This window comes from Balaenoptera acutorostrata, chromosome 20 (assembly GCF_949987535.1).
Source record: "Balaenoptera acutorostrata chromosome 20, mBalAcu1.1, whole genome shotgun sequence".
Lineage (NCBI taxonomy): Eukaryota > Metazoa > Chordata > Mammalia > Artiodactyla > Balaenopteridae > Balaenoptera > Balaenoptera acutorostrata.
Window position 1 is genome coordinate 41355118 of NC_080083.1, and position 26091 is coordinate 41381208.

The 26091-nt window shown below is 51.5% G+C and overlaps 1 protein-coding gene across 6 annotated transcripts in view; it reads left to right on the forward strand.

The window, feature by feature from the left end:
- The window catches only part of MPP2 (MAGUK p55 scaffold protein 2), a 28278-nt gene extending 6393 nt beyond the window's left edge, over positions 1-21885 (forward strand). For 5 of the 6 annotated variants that reach the window (XM_007180230.2, XM_007180231.2, XM_007180229.2 and 2 more), the window contains 11 exons: positions 1292-1410; positions 14117-14269; positions 14383-14532; positions 14883-15110; positions 15894-16025; positions 16120-16225; positions 16307-16375; positions 16595-16756; positions 17377-17579; positions 17908-18036; positions 19306-21885. In XM_007180230.2, coding sequence (XP_007180292.1) covers positions 1292-1410; positions 14117-14269; positions 14383-14532; positions 14883-15110; positions 15894-16025; positions 16120-16225; positions 16307-16375; positions 16595-16756; positions 17377-17579; positions 17908-18036; positions 19306-19482 — 1628 coding nt within the window. In that variant the 3' untranslated portion in view covers positions 19483-21885. Of the gene's footprint in view, positions 1-673; positions 792-1291; positions 1411-14116; positions 14270-14382; positions 14533-14882; positions 15111-15893; positions 16026-16119; positions 16226-16306; positions 16376-16594; positions 16757-17376; positions 17580-17907; positions 18037-19305 lie in introns of all 6 variants that reach the window. The other variant, XM_057536921.1, reaches the window with a different exon arrangement.
- Positions 21886-26091: the final 4206 nt, after the last annotated feature.

Below are 26091 nucleotides of genomic sequence, written 5' to 3' on the forward strand. Positions count from 1 at the left end.
CAGCCCACTAAGGGCCTTGCAGGTGTCTGACCAATGCCAAGCCCAGGGCTGAGCAGAAGGGGTCTGGAGGGCAGGCGTGGGTGTCTTTTCTGGAGAAGGTGGGAAGGATGAGGGGGAAGAGGTTGGGAGGCCAAGAGTCCCTGGACAGTAGCTGCCAGCTCCAGTCTCAGAGCCTCTTCCTCCCCACCCCCATTCCGTCCGGGAGGAGGGGGGCACTGCCGAGAGCAGTGAGAGTTGCCAGGGACTGTACCCACCACCCCTCCTCCTCCCCGGTTTGGGGGCTGTTATGCAGATGTAGGCATGGGTAGCAGGGTGGCAGAGTAATGATACCCCCTGCCCATCTCTGCCCCCAGCTGGGCACACTCTGCTTCTCCCTTCCTTCCCCCAGAACCTGCCACAGCCAGGAGCTCCCACCTCTGCTGGTGGGGGAAGACAGCCCCCACCTCAGACCTCAGCAGTGGCCCAGCTTCAGGTGTTCTCAAGCCCTTGCTTATGTCCCATCCCAGGCTGAGGGTTTGCTGATCCCTGGGATGACTTGGTCTGCCCTCTGCCCTTGGGTGTCCACAACCATCTCAAGCCCCAGGGTGCCTGTTTCCCCAGTTCCTACCAGTGTTCTGGGCCTCAACCTTGGCTTCCTATGATCTGTATTAACTTCTGGGTCATTGTTTTTCAGAGCTGAAGGACCTGTAGACACCAACCAGTTTAATCCACCCATTTTACAGGAAGGAAAGACTGAGGCCTGTGAGGGACAGTGACAAGTGCAAAATCACTCTGAATTAGTGGCGCAGCTGGTACTGGATACTGGGTAGACCCTGACCTCCTGCATGGCTGCCTGCTTGACTTGCACTCAGGGACGTGCTCCAAGCACCGTTTCTCTCATCCCTGAGCCCGCCTCGTGCAGGTGGCTGAGTCCTGTGGCTTCAGCCCATCCAGAGGTTGAATGATGTGGTTCTCTGGTTTAGGGCAGAACCTGGAACCTGACACCTGCTTTCTTTTCTCCCCTCCCCCCACCTCAGAGTCCACTTCCTGGTGCCTAGAGCCTTCCACTTGCCCAGGCTAGCCTTACCTAGGGCCTAGAGAACAGGCCAAGGAAAGTGCCCCTCCCCTCTTAGGGCCCCTGCCCCAGGCATTCAAGGAGTGCCAGGAGTGCCAGGCAGGGAAGTATGTGCTGCTGGGGAGGGGCTGTTTTCTGTGGGATATGGGGTAAGAAGGGCAGGGTTTCTATGGTGTGTTTGGGTCCCCTGTGCTCAGCTGGCACTTGTGTGTCTCACTGCCTGCTCCTTCCCTCCAGCCATGCAGCAAGTCCTGGACAACCTGGGATCCCTCCCCAATGCCACGGGGGCAGCCGAACTGGACCTGATCTTCCTTCGAGGCATTATGGAAAGTCCTATAGTGAGATCCCTGGCCAAGGTAGAGTGCTCCAGGGAGGCTGACACAAGGGCACTGTGCCTGGGGAGGCATAGTGCGTGGGGGGATGTTAGCCACAGGGGTGCTGGGAATGGGGCACGTGGCACCGGAGACCCCCAGAGGGGGGTATGCATGGACATCCATGCCCAGGTGATGAATCTGAGCCGCTGCAGGTAGGGAGGCTGCCCCCACGCCTGACTGGTGAGTGTGTAGATGTGCCCACGTGGATGGGTGTTTGGTGACTGCCAACTTGTAGAGGGTATGATTGGTTAGGGGTGAGCATGCCTGTGCTTTGGAATCTCCAGAGTTCATCCTGCTTAGCTTTCTGCCTTTGGGCATTTTGTGCGGACATCTATCTAAGGTCACCTGCCACATATCAGGTGGGGGAGAGACTCACTACAACAGAAAGTTCTAAAGCACGTTGGTAACAACAGTGATAGAGGCAGATGCGCTAGGCGTTTGGGGAGTGTAAAGGACAGATGCCTGACCCATCCCAGGGTGGGTAGGGAAGACTTCCTGGAGGAAGGGCCATTTGTACTGAGTCTTGAAGTATGAGGAGGAGGGGCAGGGCATTCCATGGCATGGAATGTTGCTTGAGCAGAAACAGAGGTGAGAAAGAGCCAGAAGTGTACAGGAGCTGCAAGTGTCAGCGTGACACTGGAGCTTTAGGTGTGAGACAGGGAGTGTGAGCTGTGGAGATGTTGGCAGCTGTTGGCAGCTGGTGAAGGGCCCTGGGGGCTATGCCTGGGGCTTGGGCATCGTCCTGTGATGTCCTGTGAGCAACTTGGAGCCTTTTGTGGGTTTTATTTATTTATTTATTTATGGCTGTGTTGGGTCTTCATTTCTGTGCGAGGGCTTTCTCTAGTTGTGGCAAGTGGGGGCCACTCTTCATTGCGGTGCGCGGGCCTCTCACCATCGCGGCCTCTCTTGTTGCGGAGCACAGGCTCCAGACGCGCAAGATCAGTAATTGTGGCTCACGAGCCTAGTTGCTCCGCGGCATGTGGGATCTTCCCAGACCAGGGCTCGAACCCGTGTCCCCTGCATTGGCAGGCAGATTCTCAACCACTGCGCCACCAGGGAAGCCCCCTTTTGTGGGTTTTAAGCATGGGTGTGATGACGGCACACAGGTGTTTTAGGAGCATCCCTCTGGCAGCCACAGGGAGGATGGTTGGAGGGTCATGGCTGGAGTTGGAGAGACCAGCGTCGGGGATGGCCCTGAACTAGACCTGTGGTAACAGGGCTTGAGGGAGGGGAGGATGAAAGAAATATTTAGGAAGTAAGTTGGCAGTACTTGATATTTGGGTGTGGAAGGTGAGGGGTGTGGGTAGCCACGCCCCTGGGATTCTGCACAGGGAAAGTGTGAGGCTGGTGCTGCCTTCAAGTGAGATTAGAAGCAAGGATAGACTGGGGAGGGGGCGATCCTTCGCTGAGGAGGACGAGGAGCGCTCCCAAGGCTGGGAGTCGCAGGGAATCATGCTAATGGCTCAGATTTCTCAGGGGAGGCGGGCAGTCTTCTGCTGGCCATCAGGGATCAGGGGTTGAGTGGAGCGGGGCGGAGGGGGGGATTTGGAAGTGAAGGTTCAGCTAATTAATAGCTGAAGGGAAGAGAGGGAACCCACCAAAGCCAGGGAGCAGGATCGACAGGGCTCCAGACTGTCAATCCCAGGGTGGGGGTGACTCAGGCCAGAGACACAGAGGGTGGCTTTGGTCCAGGGCTTGTGCTGGATGGGGGCTGTGGGAGGCTGAGATGCAGGGAGAGGTGAGAATGGTCCAGAGCATCACCTCTGGGGCCGAGGTTGGGAGGGGAGGGGAGAGTGGCCAGGAGCAGACAGAGGGGCAGGGAGAAAACGGAGGTGAAGGCCTGGGGGCTCTCCGGATTTGGGGATAGAGTGTATAGCTGGAAGAAACGAAGGCCGAGGTCAGAGGGAGGGTTGGGAAGTGAAAGATTTCCAAGGAGGACAGTTCTGGGGGTGACATGACAATCTAGGATGTGGCTGCAGTGGACGGGAAGGTCATCGATGTTAAAGGAGTCTAGGAATTGGGACTTCCCTGGTGGTCCAGTGGCTAAGACTCTGTGCTCCCAATGCAGGGGGCCTGGGTTCGATCCCTGGTCAGGGAACTAGATCCTGCATGCCACAACTAAGAGCCTGCAGGCCGCAACTAAAGATCCAGCACGCCGCAGCTAAGACCCGGAGCAGCCAAATAAATAAATAAATATTAAAAAAAAAAAGAGACATCTAGGAATGGAGGGCTCGTAGGATGGGGTGTCTACACAGGTGTTGGGGTGGAGAGGAGACGGGAGGCAGTCCCAGGGTCTCCAGTGAATGGTGGTGAGCGTAACCAGGAAGTTGGCAATGACAGTGATGGCAGGGAGGGGGAGGGCGGTACAATCAGGTGATGGGTCTTCCACAGGGTGAGGGTGGGGACTCTGTCACAGGACAGCTGTGGTTGGCCCTGACATGGGGCATGGAAGGGGACCAGGCCCCCTTGCTACAGGGGATGCTGTGTCCCGGGGTCACAGCCTGGTATGTTATCATCTGTGGAATGGCTGAAGACCAAGGGCAGTCGTTAATGATGGAAGATGAGAGGTGTGAGAGGGTCGCTAGTGGGAGGTTCTGGGGAAGAGAAAACTGAACAGATTGTAGGGGACTGGAGAAAGGCAAGTTGCTTCTCATTCGGTGGTCAAGGATTGGATTCATGTGTTAAAAATCAAAACAAGGAATTATGCATGTTTCATACAGAGAGATTACGAGCTCCTCGAGGACAGGGATGTCTGCTTGATTTGCTACTGTATCCCCAGAGCCTAGAACAGTGCCTGGCACATAGTAGGTGCTCACTGAATATTTATTGAACTAGTGAATACAAGAGAGTGTGTAGAAAAAGCACATAACAGACCTCTGAGTACCCACCTCCAGGATGTGAATGCTGGCCATGTTTGCTTTAGTTCTTGCTCTTTCTTTTCAAGAAATAAAAGCATGATCCAGTGAATGCCTCTCCCCTTTTCCTCATTTCCACTGCTTCCCCTGCCCACAGGTGACCCCTGGCTTGAGTCGATGATGCCATTCCCCTGAATGTGTGCCTGTCTTGCCTACGCATGTATTTAGATGTAAACAATGTGCCCCTGTTATATGCGGTTTTAAGCTTTGCGTAATGGAATGATAGCGTAAGCAGCTATGGTTTTTGAGATTTCTGGTTCATATAAGTAACATAGTTATTGACATGCGTAGAGATATAGATTCATTTGAACTGTTGTGTGGCATTCCAATAGGTGAATAGAGCCCAGCGTATTCATTTACTGGTTCCCCTACTGAGAGACAGGCAGTGTCGCGGACTTGCCTCTGTAAAGCACAGAGCTGCCGTGAACATCCTCATATCCATCTGCTTCTGCACGTGGGTGAGAGTTTCTCTAGGGTGGACACTTGGCAGTGGAGTTGCTGAGTATGCACATTTGAACCTCAATGTCTGTAACCTTCCAAAGCTGACTTCACAGTTGGATTTATTAAACCACATCATCTCTGAGTCACTCTAGCGATTGCTTCTATAGCGAGACAGCCAGTGAAATAAGGAGGGGCTCTCGGGATGCAGAACCTCTGGGTTAGAAGATCCTGTAGCCAGCACCCTCCAAAGTGTGACCCTCCCACCCCCACCCCCATAGCATTCCCCTCTGATGGCCTCATGGAACCCATTTGACAGCTCTCCAAAGATGGGATTGCTGGCTGGATGGCTCTGTCCTTCACTTAGTCATTGTCATCCGTCCTCTATTCAACAAATATCCATGGCGTGCTCACCAAGTCCCAGGCACAGTGCTAGGGCTATGGCAATGAACTGTCAGAAAGTTTATTCTTCTCCTGAGGGAGCCCGAGTCTGTCATTTTCTCACTGAGCCCTGCAATGTCCCAGTCCTGGGACCCCTGCCTGATTGAGAAATTACCAATGTGCTGTGTCAGACCGTAAGTAAACTCCCTTCTCCAGAAGTGTTCTTGGGGTAAGCCGGCCAGAATTTCCTCCCAAGAAGTTCCTAGAATGGTTCCAGTTGTGCATTAACACAACAGAAGGTAGTGTGGACATGTCTTCAATGCTGAGACCCCCGTAAGAGGCTCAGGGGCTAAGGGAACCCAGTGACTTCTCTCCATCTAGCTGTGAAACAAACAGGAAGTGAATCTCCATAAAGGCCCATCTGAGCTCAGTAAAAATCTTTCCGATCCCTTTATGCGTGACCCTTTATAATGCAACTTTGCCAGTCCTCTCATCAAAAGGGAGAGTTTCTACTCTTCATTCTGGGCTTGACTGCTTCACTTGCTTTGGACAACAGGACCTACTTCTTATTCTTTCTCACCTATTTTTTTCTTTTTTTTTAAAATAAGTTTGCTTCCTTCAACCAAGGGAATGTCACTGCCCTTTTTTAAAAATAATTAATTAATTAATTAATTAATTTTTATTTTTGGCTGTGTTGGGTCTTCGTTTCTGTGCGAGGGCTTTCTCTAGTTGCAGCGAGCGGGGGCCACTCCTCATCGCAGTGCGCGGGCCTCTCACTATCGCGGCCTCTCTTGTTGCGGAGCACAGGCTCCAGACGCGCAGGCTCAGTAATTGTGGCTCACGGGCCCAGTTGCTCCGCGGCATGTGGGATCCTCCCAGACCAGGGCTCGAACCCGTGTCCCCTGCATTAGCAGGCAGATTCTCAACCACTGCACCACCAGGGAAGCCCTCTTTCTCACCTATTTTAATGATTATGTATACACAGATCAATTTCAAACCTATTAGACAAAGTTCTTTGATCAAAGGTCCAGCTGCAAAAGCTTGGTGGCCCAGAAACCCACAGGAGCGGAGTCCAATTGGAACCCCATGTGGTAGCTATTCACCTCCTTCCCTTACCCTGATGACTCTCCTCTCCAGGGATGCGGCAGATGATGTGGGAGGGGCTACACTGGGTAGATCTGGGACCAGGGAGGAGCAGGTCCCTGAGGGGACAAACCCAGAGAGTTACAGGTTGTGAAGGAAGTCAAATTTGGCAGGCAGATCACAAATCCAGAGGGTTGGCTACAGACAGCAGGTGGCAGCCCTGGCAGGTGGGTGACATCTGGGAGCTCTGACATGGACCCAGTAACAGGTGTTCCAACAACGGACAAGGCCACGGCGAGAAATCAAAGGCAGATGACATTCAGAAATTTAGGTAAATTGTTACCAGCTGACATCTGCCAGCTGGGAGGCCTGTGAACTAATCCACATGAGATGAAGAAGAAAAAGCACAGGGTTTGGAGTCAGAAGATTCACTGGCTAGCTGTGTGACTTTAGTAGGTCTGAGAATCTCTCTGAGCTTCAGTCATTTCTTCTGAGAAATGGGGATAACGATGCTTACCTCTCAGAGTTGTGGTCGGGATAAGGGGAGGTCATGGACGTGGAAGCATTTTTAAGCCATAAAGAGTTGTTATAATGCAGTCTTGGCCATTGGACTAGAGTTCATAGGGAAGACTCCAGTCCTGTGATAAGGGGGTGGTGAGAGAGCTGGCAAAGCAAGGCAGGGCCTTACAAGAATGAGGGGCCAGGAGGGTCACTAAGATGGAGACTCTGACCAGGGGACATGACAAACAGAGGCTACAGTGGTGGGGAGCCCAGCGCATCAGTTAGCTTTTGCTGTGTAACAAACCGCCCCACAGCACAGTGGCTTAAAACAACTTTGATTTATGTCTCATGATTTTGTGGATCGGTTGGGTGGTTTTTCTGGTCTGAGCTTGCTCAGTTGGGATGGGGTAGTCTAGGATAGCCTCAGTCACGTGTCTGGTGTCTCAGCTGGGAAGACTGCAATGTTTAGGATGGTGTGATCTCTCATCCTCTAGGAGGGTGGCCCAGGTTGCTTCACATGGTGGTCTCAGCAGCAGTGGAAGACCAGCCCCCAATCGCAGGCACTTTCCAAGCCTCTGTTTTGCATCACATTTGCTCTTGTCCCATTGTCCAAAGCAGATCACACGGCCAAATCCAGGTTGAAGAGTCCCTTTATTTTCTGGCTCACCACACTCTGGACTACTTTCAGATTTTGAACTACTTAATTATGAGCCTGGGCTTCAAATGAGAATTCTGTCTCCTGATCAGAGAGGTTAGAGTGGGAAGGCAGAGGGAAAAAGATTTTCAAAGAACGGCTGTGTGGCGTTTCTGCCTCTGCAGTTTACATCCGGTTCTGGATCGGGAGCTGGCAGATCTGGGTTTAAGGGCCGGCTCTACCATTAGCCAAGTGTGAACCTGGCCCAAGTTTCTGGTCTATAAGGAGCTTGAGCCCCTGCTGTGCTGAGGGTGATTTTTCAGAGCCGGATTAAGCAAATGGCTACCACAGAAATTCAAAACCACTCTCCTGGCTGTGGGGCCTTGTGCCTCTAATACTGTAGTGTGTGCTGTACAAGAGCACGCTTTCTAAAAACAGGCGCCCAGATAGTGACACCACAGCTGTGGGGACGCTCAGGAAACTTTGACAGGAGTCCCTGCTGTACACCCATGAGCTGTGAAAAGGAATTCATTTTACCCATTAGAGCCTCGGATACTTTATTGGGAAAATGGCCTTGATACTATTAATCTCACAGGGTCATTGTGACATTTAAGTGGAATGTCTGTCAAGTGTGTTATTTTACCATCAGACATGTATATACCCACTGGGAGAAACTCTCACATGTGCACCAGGAGACATAGACTGGAATGTTCATAGTAGTACTGTTCGGAATGGCAAAAACCTGAAACGACCCAGATGCCTTTCAAGGAGAGAGGAGATGAATCAGATATGGCATAGTCACACGATGGACTGTAATACAGCCATTAAAGTGAATGAACTAGGACTTCCCTGGCGGTCCAGTGGTTAAGACTGCACGCTTCCACTGCAGGGGGCGCAGGTTCAATCCCTGGTCAGGGAACTAAGATCCCACATGCTGTGTGGTGCGGTCAAAAAAAAAAAAAAGAATGAACTAATGTGATATGGGAAAAAAGAATGAATCTTAGCAAAATAACATTAAATGAAAATTAATATTAAGTGAATATGTGTTCACCTAATATGAAAAATAAGAGTAAATCTTTGCAAAAAAATAGTAAGTGAAAAAATTTTTCACTTAATACTAAGTGAAAAAAAAAATCAGGCCTCGAGGAATCATATATAGCACGATTCCCTTTTTTTAAAGGTTAAAATAACTAAAAACAATATTTATTTTAGGAATATATTGAATACATATAGATATAATAAAACTATGTAAAATGAGAAGCCAGGGCATGATGAACACAGGGAATCAAGATGGTGGTTTCTGAGTGGGAGAGGTGGGTGGTTGGGTGCGTGGGGCATGTGATTAGATGTAGGATATTGTCAAGATCCTCCTTTATGGTTTAAGTGGTGGGTACTTAGATCCTTGTTGTATTATTACAAAAGTACCTAATTTAATACCAACCAACTCAAAGGAAGCCGTGCACAAACCAATGATGAGAATACATCATGAGCCAAGGATATGATTAATCCAATTCTGAGTTCCCAAAGTCCCAGAAAAGTATGTTGCAAATTGTGACACATGTTGGGTGTTCTCAGCATTGGTCAATCAGCTGTTTGGGTCAGCCTGCTGGTAGTGTTTCTTTTGTATTTGAATGATTAAATGTTGAAAGTTTCCTCTGGCCCATGAAGGTTGAGCTTGGAGAGCTGTGATCTTCCATCTGTGGGTAAGACATCCGGGGGGGCCACAGGCAGAGGAATGGATCAGCCTAGGGGGAGGGGTCATTAAGTCAAAGGTGGGAGGTAAAAGGCATGGGAGACACACTGGCTTCCTGCTTGGTTAGGTGAGGGCTTCTGGGGAAACTTGTCCTCCTCATCCATGGAGCAGAAGATCCTAAAGCTAAAATGGGCAACCTCTATGCTTCTCACGTAAGCTGGGCCAGAGCTAGCTCCCATTAACCCGAAGGAGCCTGGCCAGGGTCACCATGGTGAGATGGTTGCAAACCTGAGTGCCTTTGTTTATTCTTGAAACATTTCCTGGGGCCTTGGGCTCTCAGCATTGTCTAGACACTGGTAACGGAGTCAGGGTTGCTCTGTGGGTTGTGCTGAGCTTAATGAGTAAAGATCACATAGGGTTTGGTGGAACCTTCTGGGGCATGTCTCTGCCCTCTGGCTTCTGAGGATCATCAAGGCATAACGGGTCTCCGAGTACTACTCCTTAGCGCCTTCAATTGTCTGTTTCCCCAGCAGGGAACCCTCTGCCCAGCCAGACTGTAGGAGTCAGGCTGAAATGCTGCTCCCCCAGCAGAGGATGATTTAGCGACAGTGGGGCCAATATGCCTCCCTGTGTGGGATGCTACTTCCCTGGCCCATTTGGGGAAGGGAAGACAGGAAAGGAGTGAGCCTTTATTGAGCACCTGCTGTGTGCCAGGCACTGTGTCCATCTCACCAAATCCTCAGAGTATCCTTATGAGATGTTATTAAAATCTCCCCATCTCATGGGCTTGAACAACTTTCTATTACGGAAATTTTCAAAAATGTTTCTTGAACCCCCATCATCCATTATCCTACTTCAACATTTAACAACTCATGAACAATCTTGTTTTATGCATACCTCCACCTCCTCCTCCTCTCTCTCCTGAATTATTTTGAAGGAAATCTCAGACATAATTTTATCTGTATTTCAGTTTGTATAGATAAAAGATAAAGATTCTTAAAAAAAAGTTCACACTATCATTATCACACATAGAAAATTAAGGAATAATTTTCTTGTGGATTTTTATTAAATGGTATTGGGATACCTGGATAGTCATTTGGAAAGATATCAAAGTAGATCCATACCTCATACTGTACATGAAAATAAACTTCCAAGAAGATCAGAGATTGAGAAAACAAACCATACACATTCTAGAAGGAAACATGGATCTGTGGGTAAGGAATACCTTTTTAAAAAACTATGCCTCAAAATTCAGATGCATAAAATGTTAATAAATTTAACTACATTAAATATATATTTTTTGCATTGACAGAAAAACATAAGCTGAGTCAAACGACAAATGACAAACTGGGGGTAAATATTTGCAAGAGGTATTACAGATAAAGGGCTTATTTTCCTAATATAGAGAATGTTTAAAAAAGTGAGAAAAAGAAAGAAACAAGATCTGATGGAAAAATTGGCAGAAGACATGAACAGACAGTTCACAGAAAAAGATATACAGATGGCCTTTAAACATATGAAGAGCTGCTCAGTTTCACTCATAATAAGCAAAATGCAAATCAAACCCCACTGAGAGATGGTTTCTCATCCGTGTGATTGGCAGACATTCAAAGGTTTGATCACACACTCCGGTGGCAAGGCTTCAGGAAAGTTTCTCATCTAATGCTGGTGGGATGGCAAAGTGGCACAAGCCCCACAGAGGGGAGTTTGTCAATATCTAACAAAACCACATGTGTATTTACTGCTTGACCCAGCAAGACTTGTAGGAATTTACATGAAAGATCTTCTCCACAGATATAGAACAGCTATGCCAAGGCTATTCACTGCAGTTTTATTTGCGATAGTAAGATATTAGAAACAACCTAAATACCCATGGAGATTGGTTGAATAAATTATGGTACTCCAGTCACACAATCATGCAAATGTAGTGATTGAAAAATAACAACAATAAAGGAAGATCTCCACAGAGCGGCATAGAGTGATTTCCAGGGCATATTGTTAAATAAAAAACCAAACAACAAACCAAACCAATTAAACAAACAAAAGCCCCAGGGTATCAAAGAGTGTACATAGTGTTCTATCTTTTACGTAAGAAAGGGAAATATTTATTTATTTTTGTGGGAAAAAACCCAGATAGAATAAACCAGAAACTAATGAAGATGATTACCTTTAGAGTGTGGGTGTAAATGGGGTAGAAGGGATGAGGATGGAAATGTGACTTTTTTGAGTTTACTTTTTATATAGATTTAAAATTTGAGGGACTTCCCTGGTGGTGCAGTGGTTAAGAATCCGCCTGCCAGTGCAGGGGACACGGGTTTGAGCCCTAATCCGGGAAAATCCCACATGCCGCGGAGCAGCTGAGCCCGTGCACCACAACTACTGAGCCTGCACTCTAGAGCCTGCAAGCCACAACTACTGAGCCCACGTGCCACAACTACTGAGCCCGCGCACCTACAGCCTGTGCCGCACAACAAGAGAAGCCACCACAATGGGAAACCCGTGCACCGCAATGGAGAGTAGACCCTGCTCGCCACAACTAGGGAAAGCTCGCGCACAGCAATGAAGACGCAGCGCAGCCAGAAATAAATAAATAAATAAATAGAATTAAATTCTTAAAATATTTTGAACCATGCGAATGTTGTACATATTAAAAAAGATTAAATTAAAAAGAATGTAAAAAGCACACCCTGAAATTAAGTGCAGATAAGTGAATTTATCCATATATCAAATTGTTAGCATAATCCTACAGAAAAAGGAATTAATTTAAGTAACTTTTTTCTCGCAATATTCTGACTGTATGCCCTAAGTGGGATATATACTAAGGCTGTACTATTTAATATAGTAGCCACTAGCCACACGTGGGTATTTATTTAAATATTTAAGTTAAAATTAAAATAAACTAAAATGCTGATATATGATTAAAAATTATGTTCCTTAGTTGTCCTAGTCACATTTCTCAATAGCCACGTGTGGCTACAAGCTACCACAGTAGACAGCCCAGATATAGAACATTTCCATTAATGCTGTAAGTTCTTTTAGACTATTCTGAGGACAAAAAGAATGCAGATAAATCTCGATTTTTACTTAGTAGTTTTGTGATAGGTAGTAGCAGTAGTTTAGCAAATCTGAAACTTTTTTGAATATTGAAGGACAGAACAAATAATTAAAATATATTAATGTTCTTGGGGAAAAGTTCTTACCAAAGGAGAAGGGAGATACAAATATGGAATGGGAGAAGATAAGGAAAGTATTGTAGAGTTTGATTTTAATGAGAACTGTCAGAATCAACTAACGTCTACTGAAGTAATGACACCCTAGAATCAATGAGCACTGAGTGCCCAGATCTTGGTTTCTAAATACCATTTCCCACCAAAAGGAATCAGGGTTCCTTGGGGAAATTGCTGATTCCAGAACCAGGGTAGGGAAAGTACAAGGTGAGCTCATGGTGGAAGGAAGAGGTGCTCAAGGACTGATGGGAACATGTCAAAAGGCATGCTTGGGGCTCCCCTGGACAAATGTGGGATAAATTGAGACAATGAAGGTAATGATGGTGATGGATTAGAACACAGTGAGTAGAAAAATCCATAGTCCATAGATATGGGGAGAGAGAGAAAGAGAGAGAGAGAGAGGGAGGGAGGGAGGAGGAGTGGGAGGGAAAAAGGAAGAGCTTTTATAATAGAATGCCAAATAAGACATGTAGATAATGACTATTTTGCAACCCCTCCATATAATAATAATTGATTCAGGCAAAGGCCATAAATGGATACTAAATCCATTAGTGAATGATTTTTGGGGAACAGAATAGTCACACAGTCTAAAAGTGTGGGAAAACCACAAGATCACTTATATAGAACTCTTGCCGCAATGATTAGCCTGAGTCTAAAGGTGAGGAAGCAGTCAGATAAATCCAGTTCTGGGCACTCTACAAACTACTGGCCTGGACTCTTTAAAAAATGCCCTGAAAGACTAAGAGTTATTGGAGTCTGTTCTAGATTAAAGGAGAATAAAAAGATGTGACAACCAAATTTAACATGTGATCTTGGTTAGATTGTAGATCAGAAAAATAAAGCTATAAAGAATATTTTTGAGACAATAGTGAACATGGGCATGGACTGTCTATTAGATAATGTTATATCAGTGTGTCAGTGCTGAATGTCTCACATGTGACAATGACACTGTAGTTTATATAGCAGATCTCCTGTTTGTTCTTAGGAGATTCCTGCCGAAGTACTTTGAGGCGAAGGACTTTTTGTCTGCAACTATCTTTCAGATGATCCAGAGGGAAAAAAAAGTCTCCATGTATATCCCTGAAATGGGACTCCTTTCTTCCCACTTAACATAACATAACTCTCCCCGCTGGGCTCGTCACTGGCAAAGGCTTCCTTTTCCCTTTTCAGAGCACCTTGTCACGGAGCCCACCTTGTCATGGAGCCCATGCTCATTGTCATGGAGCCCAGAGTCAGTAGAGCAACAAGGAGGTGCAGGGCCTTCTCCTGGTACCATGTACTGATATCTTGTCCCCTTCTTCACTGGGAGCACTGGGCCCAAGGCTTGGAGACCCAAGTTAAAGTCCCTGTGACCTTGGGCAAGCTTCTCCACTTCCCTGGCTTCCTTAATCTGGGCTACAGGGTGTCCAAGACCCCACCCAACCATGATGTTGGGTGGAAGAAGCTGTCCTTGAACTCAGTTGCTTATAGGGTTCTGGATGCTGGGGACAGTTTGATGATTTTAATGGCCCTCTGTGGCAAGAGATGGAAATGAAATTTTATCCTTTGGATTCTCTCTTCCCTAAACTGAGTCCCCATCACTGTTTTGGGGGAGAAAGGAGAAAGCAAGGCACCTGTGCGCACGTGTGAGTGTGCTTGTGTCTGAGTGAGTGAGGCTCTGAGACTGATACCAGGAGCAGTGCTGTGGACGGGGTGTAAAGTCAGCATTTGGGGGTGGGAAGATGCCTGGGAGCTGGTGGCAGGGGTGGGGCGCTGTTTGGTACCCCAGGGCTCTTGGGGAAGCATCAAGTTTCACCTGTTCTGCCCCCACCCCCAGGCCCACGAGCGGCTGGAGGAGACGAAGCTGGAGGCCGTGCGGGACAACAACCTGGAGCTGGTGCAGGAGATCCTGCGGGACCTGGCGCAGCTGGCCGAGCAGAGCAGCACGGCGGCTGAGCTGGCCCGCATCCTCCAGGAGCCCCACTTCCAGGTTTGGTCCTCTCCCGGGCTGCTGGGGTGGCGCCGGCAGGAGGTTAGAACTGGGATGGGAAGGGACCTCGGGGAACTGCCCCATGGTCCCTCTTCTTCCCCCCACCTCCCCAGTCCCTCCTGGAGACGCACGACTCTGTGGCCTCAAAGACCTATGAGACACCACCCCCCAGCCCTGGCCTGGACCCCACGTTCAGCAACCAGCCCTTGCCTCCTGATGCGGTGCGCATGGTGGGCATCCGCAAGACGGCTGGAGAGCATCTGGTGAGGGCGCTGGGCAGCGCCAGTGGTGGAATCTCGGGAGGGGGGATTGAGAGTAACCGGTGGGAATCCAGTCTGGTCAGGAGAGGGCTGAAGATGAAGACGGGATCAGCTCTGCCCAGGGTCGGGCGCCAGCGCACCCAGGAGACCGCAGACATTGTGACTCTCTCCATTCTGCCCACTTTCAGTCCACTGGTGCCCCTGTAAGTAAAGAATTTGGGCAGAAGATGGCAGAGAAGGTCGCTCTGAGGGTGGGGGTGGAAGGGTAGAATGGAGGGGCTCTTAAGAGACCCATTTGAAGATTCTGACTTGGAGCAGTTGGCGCCTCATCATACCCGCCCTCCGTCCCCCAGGGCGTGACATTCCGCGTGGAGGGTGGCGAGTTGGTGATCGCACGCATTCTGCACGGGGGCATGGTGGCTCAGCAAGGCCTACTACACGTGGGCGACATCATCAAGGAGGTGAACGGGCAGCCGGTGGGCAGCGACCCCCGCGCGCTGCAGGAGCTCCTGCGCAACTCCAGCGGCAGCGTTATCCTCAAGATCCTGCCCAGCTACCAGGAGCCCCATCTGCCCCGCCAGGTGGGCCCCTCCACCGAGCCCCTCACCCAGCACAAGGCCCAAGGGGTGGCTGAGCTTCCCGGCGGCCAGGGTCACAGGCCTCCTGGTGGGAGCCCCTCCTCACCAACCAGTGTACTCAAAGCAAAATGCACCTGGTGAATGCGGTCACGCGTTTGCCCTAGTCTTGGGCACTCATGCGCATGTGTAAGGGATGTGCGCGCATCTAAAGCCTGGAGTACTTGAGTGTACAAATGAATTCCTGCATCGTGTGCAGCCCTCCATGTGCCTACGTGTAGGCACGGGTGCCCAGAATTGGGTTGTCGTGTGTCCTATACAGCTGCCTTCAGGTTGGTGGATTGTGGAGGTCTCGCTGCTCTGCTCACCTCTCCTATTGGCTGTCTAGCCTTTTGCCAGAGCCCTCTCCTCCGAGGGAGGGTGTAGGGGGACAGGGGGATCTTGCATTAGGTGCCAGGATCATGTTCCTTACCAGGTGATCCCACCTTCTTGGTGGGTAGGGCCAGGGCCCCAGGCCTGAGCAGATCCCCTATCCTTCTGAGTCCTTTTGTTCTGGATGCAAAGGGAGGCTGGTACCAGGGAGGTGGACCAGGCAGGCCTGTGGCATCATGCCTTTAGATGGGCAGTGCCAGGGTCTCTTTCATCTTTGTGAGGGGAGGGGCAGAAGGTGAACTGTGTGACACTCCCACCCCCCCACCCTCGGGGTAGGGGTGGCAACAGGAACGGGCATCGCCCCCTCCAGCCTTCCCCTGCTTCTTCCCTTGACCCTTTGCCAAATCCCTGGCCCAGGTATTTGTGAAATGCCACTTTGACTATGACCCAGCCAGAGACAGCCTTATCCCCTGCAAGGAAGCCGGCCTGCACTTCAATGCTGGGGACCTGCTTCAGATTGTAAACCAGGACGATGCCAACTGGTGGCAGGTGAGCCCTGGGCACCTGTGCTGTCTCTCCAGGTAGGGCGTCGGGGGGCGGTGAGGGCTTACTCAGGCACATCTTTGTCCCACGGTCATTTCAGGCGTGCCACGTAGAAGGGGGCAGCGCTGGGCTCATCCCCAGTCAGCTACTGGAGGAGAAGCGGAAAGCCTTTGTCAAGCGGGACCTGGAGCTGACACCCACCTCAGGTACAGTCCTCCCCCGAGACCTCTAATCTGGGATCTGACGTGGCCCTGCCTGGCCTCACTTGCTCATCTCCTTATGGCCAGGGACCCTGTGCGGCAGCATTTCAGGAAAGAAAAAGAAGCGAATGATGTACTTGACCACCAAGAATGCAGGTGGGTGTTGGGGGCCCCTTCCCCCATCCTCCTGCAGTGCCCCCTCCCTCCCCCACCAATGACTTGTGCCTCTCCTGGATCTGATGCCGCCAGCCCTGTCCCTAAGCCCTGCCCTGTTTTTCTTCCTGCCCTTGGCCCCAGCCCTCTTATCCTTGGCCTCCCTGAGAGCCCAGCCCCAGCCCCTTCACCTGATGAGCAGTGCCATCTCCCTGTGTCCAGAGTTTGACCGCCATGAGTTGCTCATTTATGAGGAGGTGGCCCGCATGCCCCCCTTCCGCCGGAAAACCCTGGTGCTGATCGGGGCTCAGGGTGTGGGCCGGCGCAGCCTGAAGAACAAACTCATCATGTGGGATCCGGATCGCTACGGCACCACAGTGCCCTGTGAGTGGGGGCTGGGTCCTGCTGCGTGGGAGGCAGGGAGCACGGGCTGCCCTGGGGGCCAGGGCTGGGTCCACTGAATGGGCATCTGCGTAGGCCCCAGGTTAAGTGATACCTTTGGGTGTGAGGTGTGTGGTGCACGCCCTCTGTGGGTGGATATGGGAACTGCAGGCTGGGGAGGGCGGGGAACCATTGGCCACGTGGGTGGTGCGAGCCTTACCTTTCCTTCTCTCATGTTTCACTTGCTAAAAGTCCAGCTGGGAACCCATGTGAAACAGGGCTATGAGCTGTGTGTGGCCTTGTGGAAAAGAGGGCTTCTGGTGACAGAACCAGAGGCAGGAACTTGAGTGCTGACCCCAGGTCTGCTTGGCCTTGCTGTGTGGCTTTGGGCTGCACATTGCCCTCTCTGGGCTTCAGCCCTCCATCTGTAAGCACTGGGTTAGAACAGTGATTTCTGAAGGTCCCCTCAATATGGACGTCTCGAGTCTGTGGGTGCCAATGGTGAGGGCGAGGGCAAGGTGTGCGGGAAGGCAGCAGGGCTGCTTGGTGCAGGTAGAGCACGAGCACGTGTGTCTGAGGTGGTGTGGCCTGCCTGTGCCCATTTGGCCCCTCCTTCCCCCTAGACACGTCCCGGAGGCCCAAGGACTCAGAACGGGAAGGCCAGGGTTACAGCTTTGTGTCCCGTGCGGAGATGGAGGCTGACATCCGTGCTGGGCGATACCTGGAACATGGTGAATACGAGGGCAACCTGTATGGCACACGTATCGACTCCATCCGGGGCGTGGTCGCTGCCGGCCGGGTGTGTGTGCTGGATGTCAACCCCCAGGTACTGCCTGGCCGGCTCCTTCCCAGCCTGCTCAATACCTCTCTGGGTACTCTGCTTGCCCCCCAGTATTACCCCATATACTTCCAAGTACCCCCCTATAATCCCTCAACTACTGCTAGGGACCCAGCCCACCTAGAACCTCTTTCTCAGCCTCCTGGACCCCCAGTCACCCCATCCCCAGCCACCTGCCAGCTATTTTGCCATTCATCCCCAGGACTCATGTCCCAGAGCCCCAGGTCCACATTCTCATCTATTCCCAGGTGCCTGTTCTCACCCCCATCACCCCAGATGTACATGGGGATATACTCCTGACCCTCCTCTTCTGCAGGCAGTGAAGGTCCTGAGAACAGCTGAGTTTGTCCCTTATGTGGTGTTCATCGAGGCCCCTGACTTTGAGACCCTGCGAGCCATGAACCGGACGGCGCTGGAGAGTGGGGTGTCCACCAAACAGCTCACGGTGAGGGCCTCTAAGGTGTGGTGGGAGGGGTCTAATGGCTGATTGGGGTGGTGTGGGGGGCCAGCTAGAGCCGAGGAAGAGAAGAAGGTGGTGTCGGGAAGGGGAGAGGCGCCCACCTGAGGTACCACTGAGGTGAGCCTTGCGAATCCCACTTTATAGGTGTGGGAATGGAGGTCTGAGCGAGGAAGTGAAGTGTAGAGTCAGGGACACAGCTGGCCCGGGGCATGGGAGCTTCTGCCAGGCCCCCTGCTCGGTACACTCTGTGGGAACAGGGCTCCAGGGGAGCTGGTGGGAGATCTGTGGGCAGAGGTGGGCTGTTTACAGCTGGGGGTAAAGCTGAAGGGAGGGAGGAGGCCAGAGGCTGGAAGGCTGCCTGGAGGGACCAGTTAGCATCAAGGGGGAGGCAGTGCAAGGAGGAGAGGCTTCAAGGCAGGTGTTGCAGGACTCCAGGGCACCCCTCTCCCCCCAGGGACCCCTTGGAACAGCCTTCCTCAGCAGGTGTAGGGTTTGCAGAGCTCTGAACTCAGGGGTCCCTCTGCTGGCCACTTATGATACTGCAGCTCTCAGGCCCCGGTCAGCTGCTCAGGCCCAGGAGAAAGGTCCGGGCTGGGCTCCCCACTACTGCAGCCTGCTCTGGCCACAAACAGGGCGCACTGGAGCCCCTGGGACACAGCTGGGTCAGTCCTAGAGCTTCTGCCTCGGCTTATGTAAGTCAGTATTCAAGTTCCCTTCCCACCCTTGCCGGTCCAGCTTGGGCTGGGTCTGGAGAGGGGGTTGCCTCTGGCCCTTGTGGGTGGCCCTAGGACCAGGCGTGGCAACTGCCTTTCAGGCTGTCTAGGTAAGGGGACCTAGTCAGACTGAAGGGAGCACTGGCTTTGGAGTCAGGCAGACCCCGTTCAGCCATTGGCTGGCTGTGTGGCCTCTTTGTACGTCAGTTTTCTCTGTTGTAAATGAGAATAATTAGTCCTGCTTGCAGAGCTGTAGTGAAGATTGCGCTAGTTGCCAAGTGTTTAGTGCAGTGCTTGGCACTTCCTAAAGGCTATTTCCTTCCTCCCTTCCCACCACCCATCTGTCTGTCCACGGTTACAGGAGAGCTGCCTTGGGGCAGGCAGGGAGGGGCTGCTGCCTCCCCAGCCAGGGGGTCTGTGCCTGCCATGGTTGGTACTTTGGGCTTTGGGGAGGGGGCTAGATGGGGCAGGCTGTGGGTCCCCCTGACGCTGGGGGTGCCAGGGGGATACTGATGGGTGGGAGGTCCCCTTGTGCTGGCAGGAGGCGGACCTGAGACGGACAGTGGAGGAGAGCAGCCGCATCCAGAGGGGCTACGGGCATTATTTCGACCTCAGTCTGGTCAATAGCAACCTGGAGAGGACCTTCCATGAACTCCAGGCCGCCTTGGAGAAGCTGCGCACGGAGCCCCAGTGGGTGCCCGTCAGCTGGGTGTACTGAGCCTGTTCTCCTGGACCTCGGCCCTCTGGGTTGTGACCCAGAACCCTGAATCCGTCCCCTTCCCAACCGTGAGCCCCAGCCATGATCCTCAGCTCCCGTTCCCGGCACTCTGGCTCTATCCCTGGGTCATGGCCCCGAGTCTGGCTTCAGCGCAGGAGGCGTGCACTGCCAGGGAGGTGGGTGTTCGTGGGGCACCTCTGTGCCCAGGTGCTACCCACTCCCGACGTTCACTGGCCACCAGATGTCCCTCGCTGAGGGCCAGGCCGTGCCCCGGAGTGTCGGAATCGCCTCCATAATGCTCAGTCCAGAGAAGAGAAAAGCTGCTTTGGGACCACGTGGTCAGTAGGTACACTGTCCCCACCCCTCTCGCCAGTCACTTTTTCTCCTCTGGACTGGCCACCCTGACCCCACTCCTGGGCTGCTCCTACTTCTTGCCCCTGCAGCCTAGGGGCAGGCCTTAGGCTGGTTCCCTGTGGCCAGGGGGGTACGCAGCCCCCCGGCGGCTAGGCAAGCCCAGGCGGCGCCGCCAGCCTTGTGCCATCCCGAAGGCTGGAGGAGCCGAAGCACCAGCCAGTTGCCGCCGCCAGGGAGCAACGCAGTCCTCTGCCCCCTCGGAACGGGGCCGGCTCCCTGTCCTTCCCTCATGCACAGCTTTTCACTGCCGAAGTCTCTCCACAGACTTCTCCAATGTGCCCCTGACAGGCCAGCTCTGCTCCCCGCAGGGCAAGGGCGGCAGGGGGCTGCGGGCTCAGCCCAGGCAGGGGTGGGCTGGAGGCCGAGCCCTGTGACGAGGAGCCTGACGGGAGAGCTCCCGGCCCTCTGTGGCCCGTGGTGGGGGCGCGTCTGGGCTCCCTGTCTGTGGTCATTGTCCATTTTGGTCTCTGTGGCCGGGTCCAGCTGCCCACTCACATGAGGGCGGCCTGGGCGCTGAGGAAAGGGGAGGGCTGGGCCACGGGGCATGGCCTTGGAGGACGTTTGCGCCCCAGCAGACTCCCCGCACAACGCCAGGGGGCGCCATCCACACTGTAGTCTCCACAGCTTACGGTTCCGCAGGCTGCGGTGCCTAGTCTGTGTTTCTGCCACTGGTGTGTGTGTCAGGCTTAGTTTTTGGAGAGGGGAAGCAAAGGGTTGTTGTGCTTTGGAGGTCACTCTTTGGGGCCCCGTTTTTGGGCTCCCCATCAGCCCCCCATTTCTTATGAGACCCTTTTCCCAGATTCCAGAGGCTTGGCCCTTCCCAGATGTCTTCCTCCGCTCTCCTGTTGCCCCCGACCCTCAATGCCACCCTCCAGTCCTTGAGGAGGGCAACTGTGTAAAATAGGAGAATCCCTTTTTTAAAAAGTATGCTGTCCTTGACTTCCCCAGACATCTCACCCCTCATCCTTCTCTGTGACCCTTCCCGGGGTGAACCTGTCCTTGTAGGGGACCCCCCCATGACCGCCCCCCCAGCCCTTGTGCTCCCCAGTTCTTCTGTCTAATCAGTCTTCGCTGCAGTGTCAGCCAAGCTGGCCCCTGAGCCACTGTGTGCCCATTTCCTAGGGAAGGGGAGGGAGAAGAAACAGAATATTTATTACAAAGTCAGAAATATATTTATTATATTAGGGATCTCATTTGCATTTGCCTAGGATATGCAAATGAGATGTAAAGGTCAAGTCTACTTCCATCTCATTTGCATAGCTCTGCATCCACTATGCAGTCAACTTTATGTTCCTCTTTTCCCTTTAGTCAATGTTCTTTTAATTTATCCTCAATTCTGCTCTCCCTTGCTTTACCCTCACCCTCAACCCAAGGGGACTGGGAGTGGGAGGAAAATGAGGTGTTCTCGCGCTGGCCCAGGGCCATGGGGTACTTTGTTCATCCCCACCTCACCCGGGAGACTGGGGAATAGAGGCAGCTACCCCCTCCCCCTTGGTTAACCTCCAAAGCGCTCTGATTAGAAGACCATCCTCTTTGATGAGAGGTGGGGCTGGGCACCTTGCTGAAGGGTTGGCACATGGCCCTTCAGGGTGAAGCTCCAGTTACTGTTCTGGCACCTTCACCTCTGGTGATGCCTGTGGGTTGGGCCCCTCCTTTCCCATCTCTATTCCTCTCTGAACAGCATTCTACCTCCCCTGCCTTAGCCGTACTCCGGGGACCCGTACTGGGTTGGAATGGGTGTGTGTGCCCACCGCGTTAGCCCTCGGGCTCCATCCTCCCTCTTCCCACTGTGGATGCTTGTATTGAGGAACCTCAGGATAATAGGACCCTGCCCCCCGTCCACACTCAGTCCCAGCCCAGCTGTCCTCCCCCCGTCCCATCTCTCAGCCATCCAGTTCTTGAGCTTTCTCTCTGATTGGTTTTCTTTTTCTTTGATTAAATGTGAAAGCAAAGCTTCTGGGCTCTGTTTGTCTTTCACTGGGGTCGGGTGGAGGGCTTTGGGAAAGGTTGAGAGTGGGGAGCACAGCATAGATGATTCTGGAATGGAAGCTGGAGTGACATGTCTTGCGTTCTGTGATGTCTTCTGAAAATTCCCGTCTCGCCACTCCACACTCCCCACCCCCAGAAGATGCTCCTGCTAAATGCTTGCATCGAGGAGTCTGTGAGCATCCATGGGGCCAGGGGACTCAGGGACCCTATGACTAATCCACCCAGCTTCACCTGGAACTTGCTGTGTGGCCTTAGGCAGGTTCCTCTGCTTCTCTGGGCCTCAAGTTCATCCTCTGTAAAGTGTCATGGCCTCTCCCAGGGCTAATGCTAGGATTGATTCTAGGTGCTTAACAACAAGAGCCATAGAGAGCTGGTTGAAAGGTCACCCCGATGTCACTATGGGTGTGTGGTTGAGAGGTCAGCCTTCCTTCCCACCTGAGTTCCTCAGGGGAGCCCAGAATGCTCACTGAGGATTCTCAAGAGGGGGCTTTGGCTGTTCCCTTCTCCCTGTGATGACCAGGTGTGGAACTGGCCCCCTTCCTTTGACTTCCCCCCAAGCATCCGTTCACACAGGGACGAGTGTGGGGCTAACTTGACTGGTGATTTGGAGGCAGCCATAGGGGTTTATATCACCCACCTGACAGCCCTGATGAGAATTTAGACCTGAATATTAAACACCCCAATGCTGAAATGTCCCTTGACCATTCCCAGCACATAGAATGTTTTCCTGGCCAACTTTTTCTTCTTGGGTCCCCCTGCTTCCCTCCATGTTTCTGGGCCCTCTCCTGCTTTTTTCTCTCATTTCTGGACAACTTTCTCCCCATCTCCTGGGGCACCCCTGGAAACTCAATATTTCTTTACTATAGCAACTCCACACTTGTAATTCTGTCCTAATCCAGTGGTTCTCAACCCTGGTCTCACATTAAAATTGCCTGTGGGGTTAAAAAATACAATTGCCTGGACCCCAATCCAGAGCAATTAAATCCGAAGTTCAGGAAAGGCTAACAGCTTAGCAACTGAACAACTGAGTAACATCTCAGCAACTGAACAACTTTATTATTCATTTCTTTCTCACAACACAACTGATGGAGATTGGGTGGCACTCCTTGCAGTGATTCAGGGATCCAGTCTCCCTAGTCACTGGGCCCTGGATTACTGCAAGTGAAGCTGGGAAATGTAGTCTTTCTTGGTGCTCCAGAAGAGGAAACAGGATCTAACCAGGACACGGGTTTGAGCCCTGGTCCGGGAATATCCCACATGCCGTGGAGCAACAAAGCCTGTGCGCCACAACTACTGAGCCTGCGCTCTAGAGCCCGCAAGCCACAACTACTGAGCCCATGTGCCACAACTACTGAAGCCCACGCCTGTGCTCCGCAACAAGAGAAGCCACCGCAAAGAGAAGCCCACGCACCGCAACCAAGAGCAGCCCAGCTCACTGCAACAAGAGAAATCCCATGTGCAGCAACGGAGACCCAACGCAGCCAAAAGTAAATTGAAAAAAAAAAATTGAAAAAAACCACATTAAATAAATAAATAAATATGCGGTGGGGGGAATTTCCTTCTAGTCCCAAACTAGCATCAGTTTTTCCTAATAAAGACAGTTAAATTTCTACAAGGAATTCTGCCAGTTTTTTTTTAAAAATCCTTTTTCCCTCTTGGCACAGTAGCATGTGGTTAGTATGGCAGAAAGGATTCTTACCACACTATAGTTGGGAAGATTGGCCTCGAGGGGCAAGGGCTTTGTCCAGTGTCACACAGAAAGTTGTTGGCAGAGCTGGAAGCAGGCTCTTGGACTCTTGGCTCCCAGCCAGGCTTCCCTGCCATGCTGCCTTCCAGAGATGGAGGGGGATTGATTAGAAATTAGAAATGGAGGGGGATTGATTAGAAATTGATTGTGCTTGGGGAAGGAGGCACTGTTGGAGGAGAAACATGGGCTAAGAAAGGGAACCACGAGGGGTCGTGTGGGCTCCCTTGCCATCCCCAGATTCAGCTCCTCACGAGACCCAGGGGGTTGAGGGCATCACCTTTAGACTTAAGCTCACTGCCCCGGCTCCCTCCGGGCTGGGTTTGGTGGGGACCACAGAGTTCTGGGAGAGACAAGTGCAGGCCATGCCAGCTGGTAAGGAGGGGCCATTTAGCTTGTTCCATTGATCTGTTTATCTAGCCTAATTGCCATGATCAGAGTTTTAATTCTTTAGAAACTTCTGTTTTACTATCTAGTAAAGAAAGTTTCCAATTACTCTATTTTTTTAATTTATTATTTTTAAAATAAATTTATTTATTTATTTATATTTTTGGCTGCGTTGGGTCTTCGTTGCTGCTCACGGGCTTTCTCTAGTTGTGGTGAGCGGGGGTTACTGTTCTTTGCGGTGCGCGGGCTTCTCACTGTCGTGGCTTCTCTTGTTGTGGAGCTCCAGCTCCAGGAGCGAGGGCCTCAGTAGTTGTGGCACGCGGGCTCAGTAGTTGTGGCTCTCGGGCTCTAGAGAACAGGCTCAGTAGTCGTGGCGCACTGAGTCGTGGCGCACTAAGTCATATCTTAGTTGCTCCGCGGCATGTGGGATCAGACCAGAGCTTGAACCCGTGTCCCCTGCATTGGCAGGCCGATTCTCAACCACTGCACCACCAGGGAAGTCCCTGTGGCTGTAACTTTTGCAGTTTGAGGTGTGACAGCAAAGCTGGCACAAATTTTTTTCCTTCTTCACAGTCTCCTGGATAGATTTGTTCTTACACCGTTCGATTTTTTTCTTTCCTTTTTTTTGTTTGTTTGTTTTTTGGCCGTGTGGCTTGTGGGATCTTAGTTCCCTGACCAAGGATGGAACGGGGCCCTCCGCAGCAAAAGCTCGGAGTTCTAACCATTGGACCACCAGGGAATTCCCTTTCGTTCCTCTTGAAGTTGAGCACTTTCACATTTTCCCTTAAAGGAAGCACATTACGGCTTCTCTGTGGCAGATCCGAATTGCCAGCATCACTTCTCTGGTGCTTTGGGGCGATTTTGAGTAAAATAATAGTTACTTGAACACAAAGTGCTGTGGTAGCAAGACAGTCGATCTAACTTAGAGGGCTACTAAGTGACTATCAGGTGAAATACGCTGGACAAAGGAATGATGCGTGTCCTGGGCAGGACAGAGTGGGACGGTGAGAGGTTTCATCACTAATCAAAATGGCACACAATTTGGGGACTTCCCTGGTGGTGCAGCGGTTAAGAATCTGCCTGCCAATGCAGGGGACACGGGTTCAAGCCCTGGTCCGGGAAGATCCCACATGCTGCGGAACAACTAAGCCTGTGTGCCACAACTACTGAAGCCCGTGTGCCTAGAGCCCGCGCACCGCAACGAAGAGCAGCCCCCGCTCGCCGCAACTAAAGAAAACACGGGCACAGCAATGAAGACCCAACTCAGCCAAAAATAAATAAATAAATAAATTTATTTAAAAAAAAAATGGCACGCAATTGGAAACTTATAAGTTGTTTATTTCTGGAGTTTTCCATTGAATATTTATGGACAGCGGTTGCCCGTGGGTAACTGAAAGCGCCGATAAGCGGGGACTACTGTATTCATTCAACAATTATCTACTGAGCACCTTTGAACAAGGCGGGGTCCCTACATCCAGAGGCCCAGAGTCTACGGGAGCAGATAGGAAGAGGGTCCTGATCAGGACTCTGTAATGAGAAGCTGTTACGGCAGCACCAAGAAATGGCTCCTCAGTCCGTCCGTGGGAGCATCAAAAAGCATTTCCAAGAGGTGCTGATGCCGGAACGAATTCTCAAACATACGGGGATGTTTGCTAAGTGGATGAATAAATGCTTGTTGCACACTGAAAAGGAATTGGTATTTTGGTAATATTTTTGATATTGAATTTCTTTTTCTACTCCAGAATCCTGGCTATGAGTGTGTGTGCACATGTGTGAGGAGAGGTGGTGGTCGTGGGGATTTTGCTTAAGGCACAGATCACCTAATTCCCCACTACCTTCCGTTTACAAGTTTCCAAGTTAGTAAGGGTACATCCCTCCCCTTAGTTTGTCATGCTACCTTGGCTTAGGGCCAGACTTAAGATACTCAGACTTGCCGGATTAGAATACTGCCCCTATTTTTGCCTACTGGGGGGCTAAGGTGTGTCCTCATATACTGTACTTAATGCAGAAAATAAAGCTGTGTTCTCCAAAGAGGGACATAAGACTGGGAGGAAACGAGAATATAATAAGCCAAC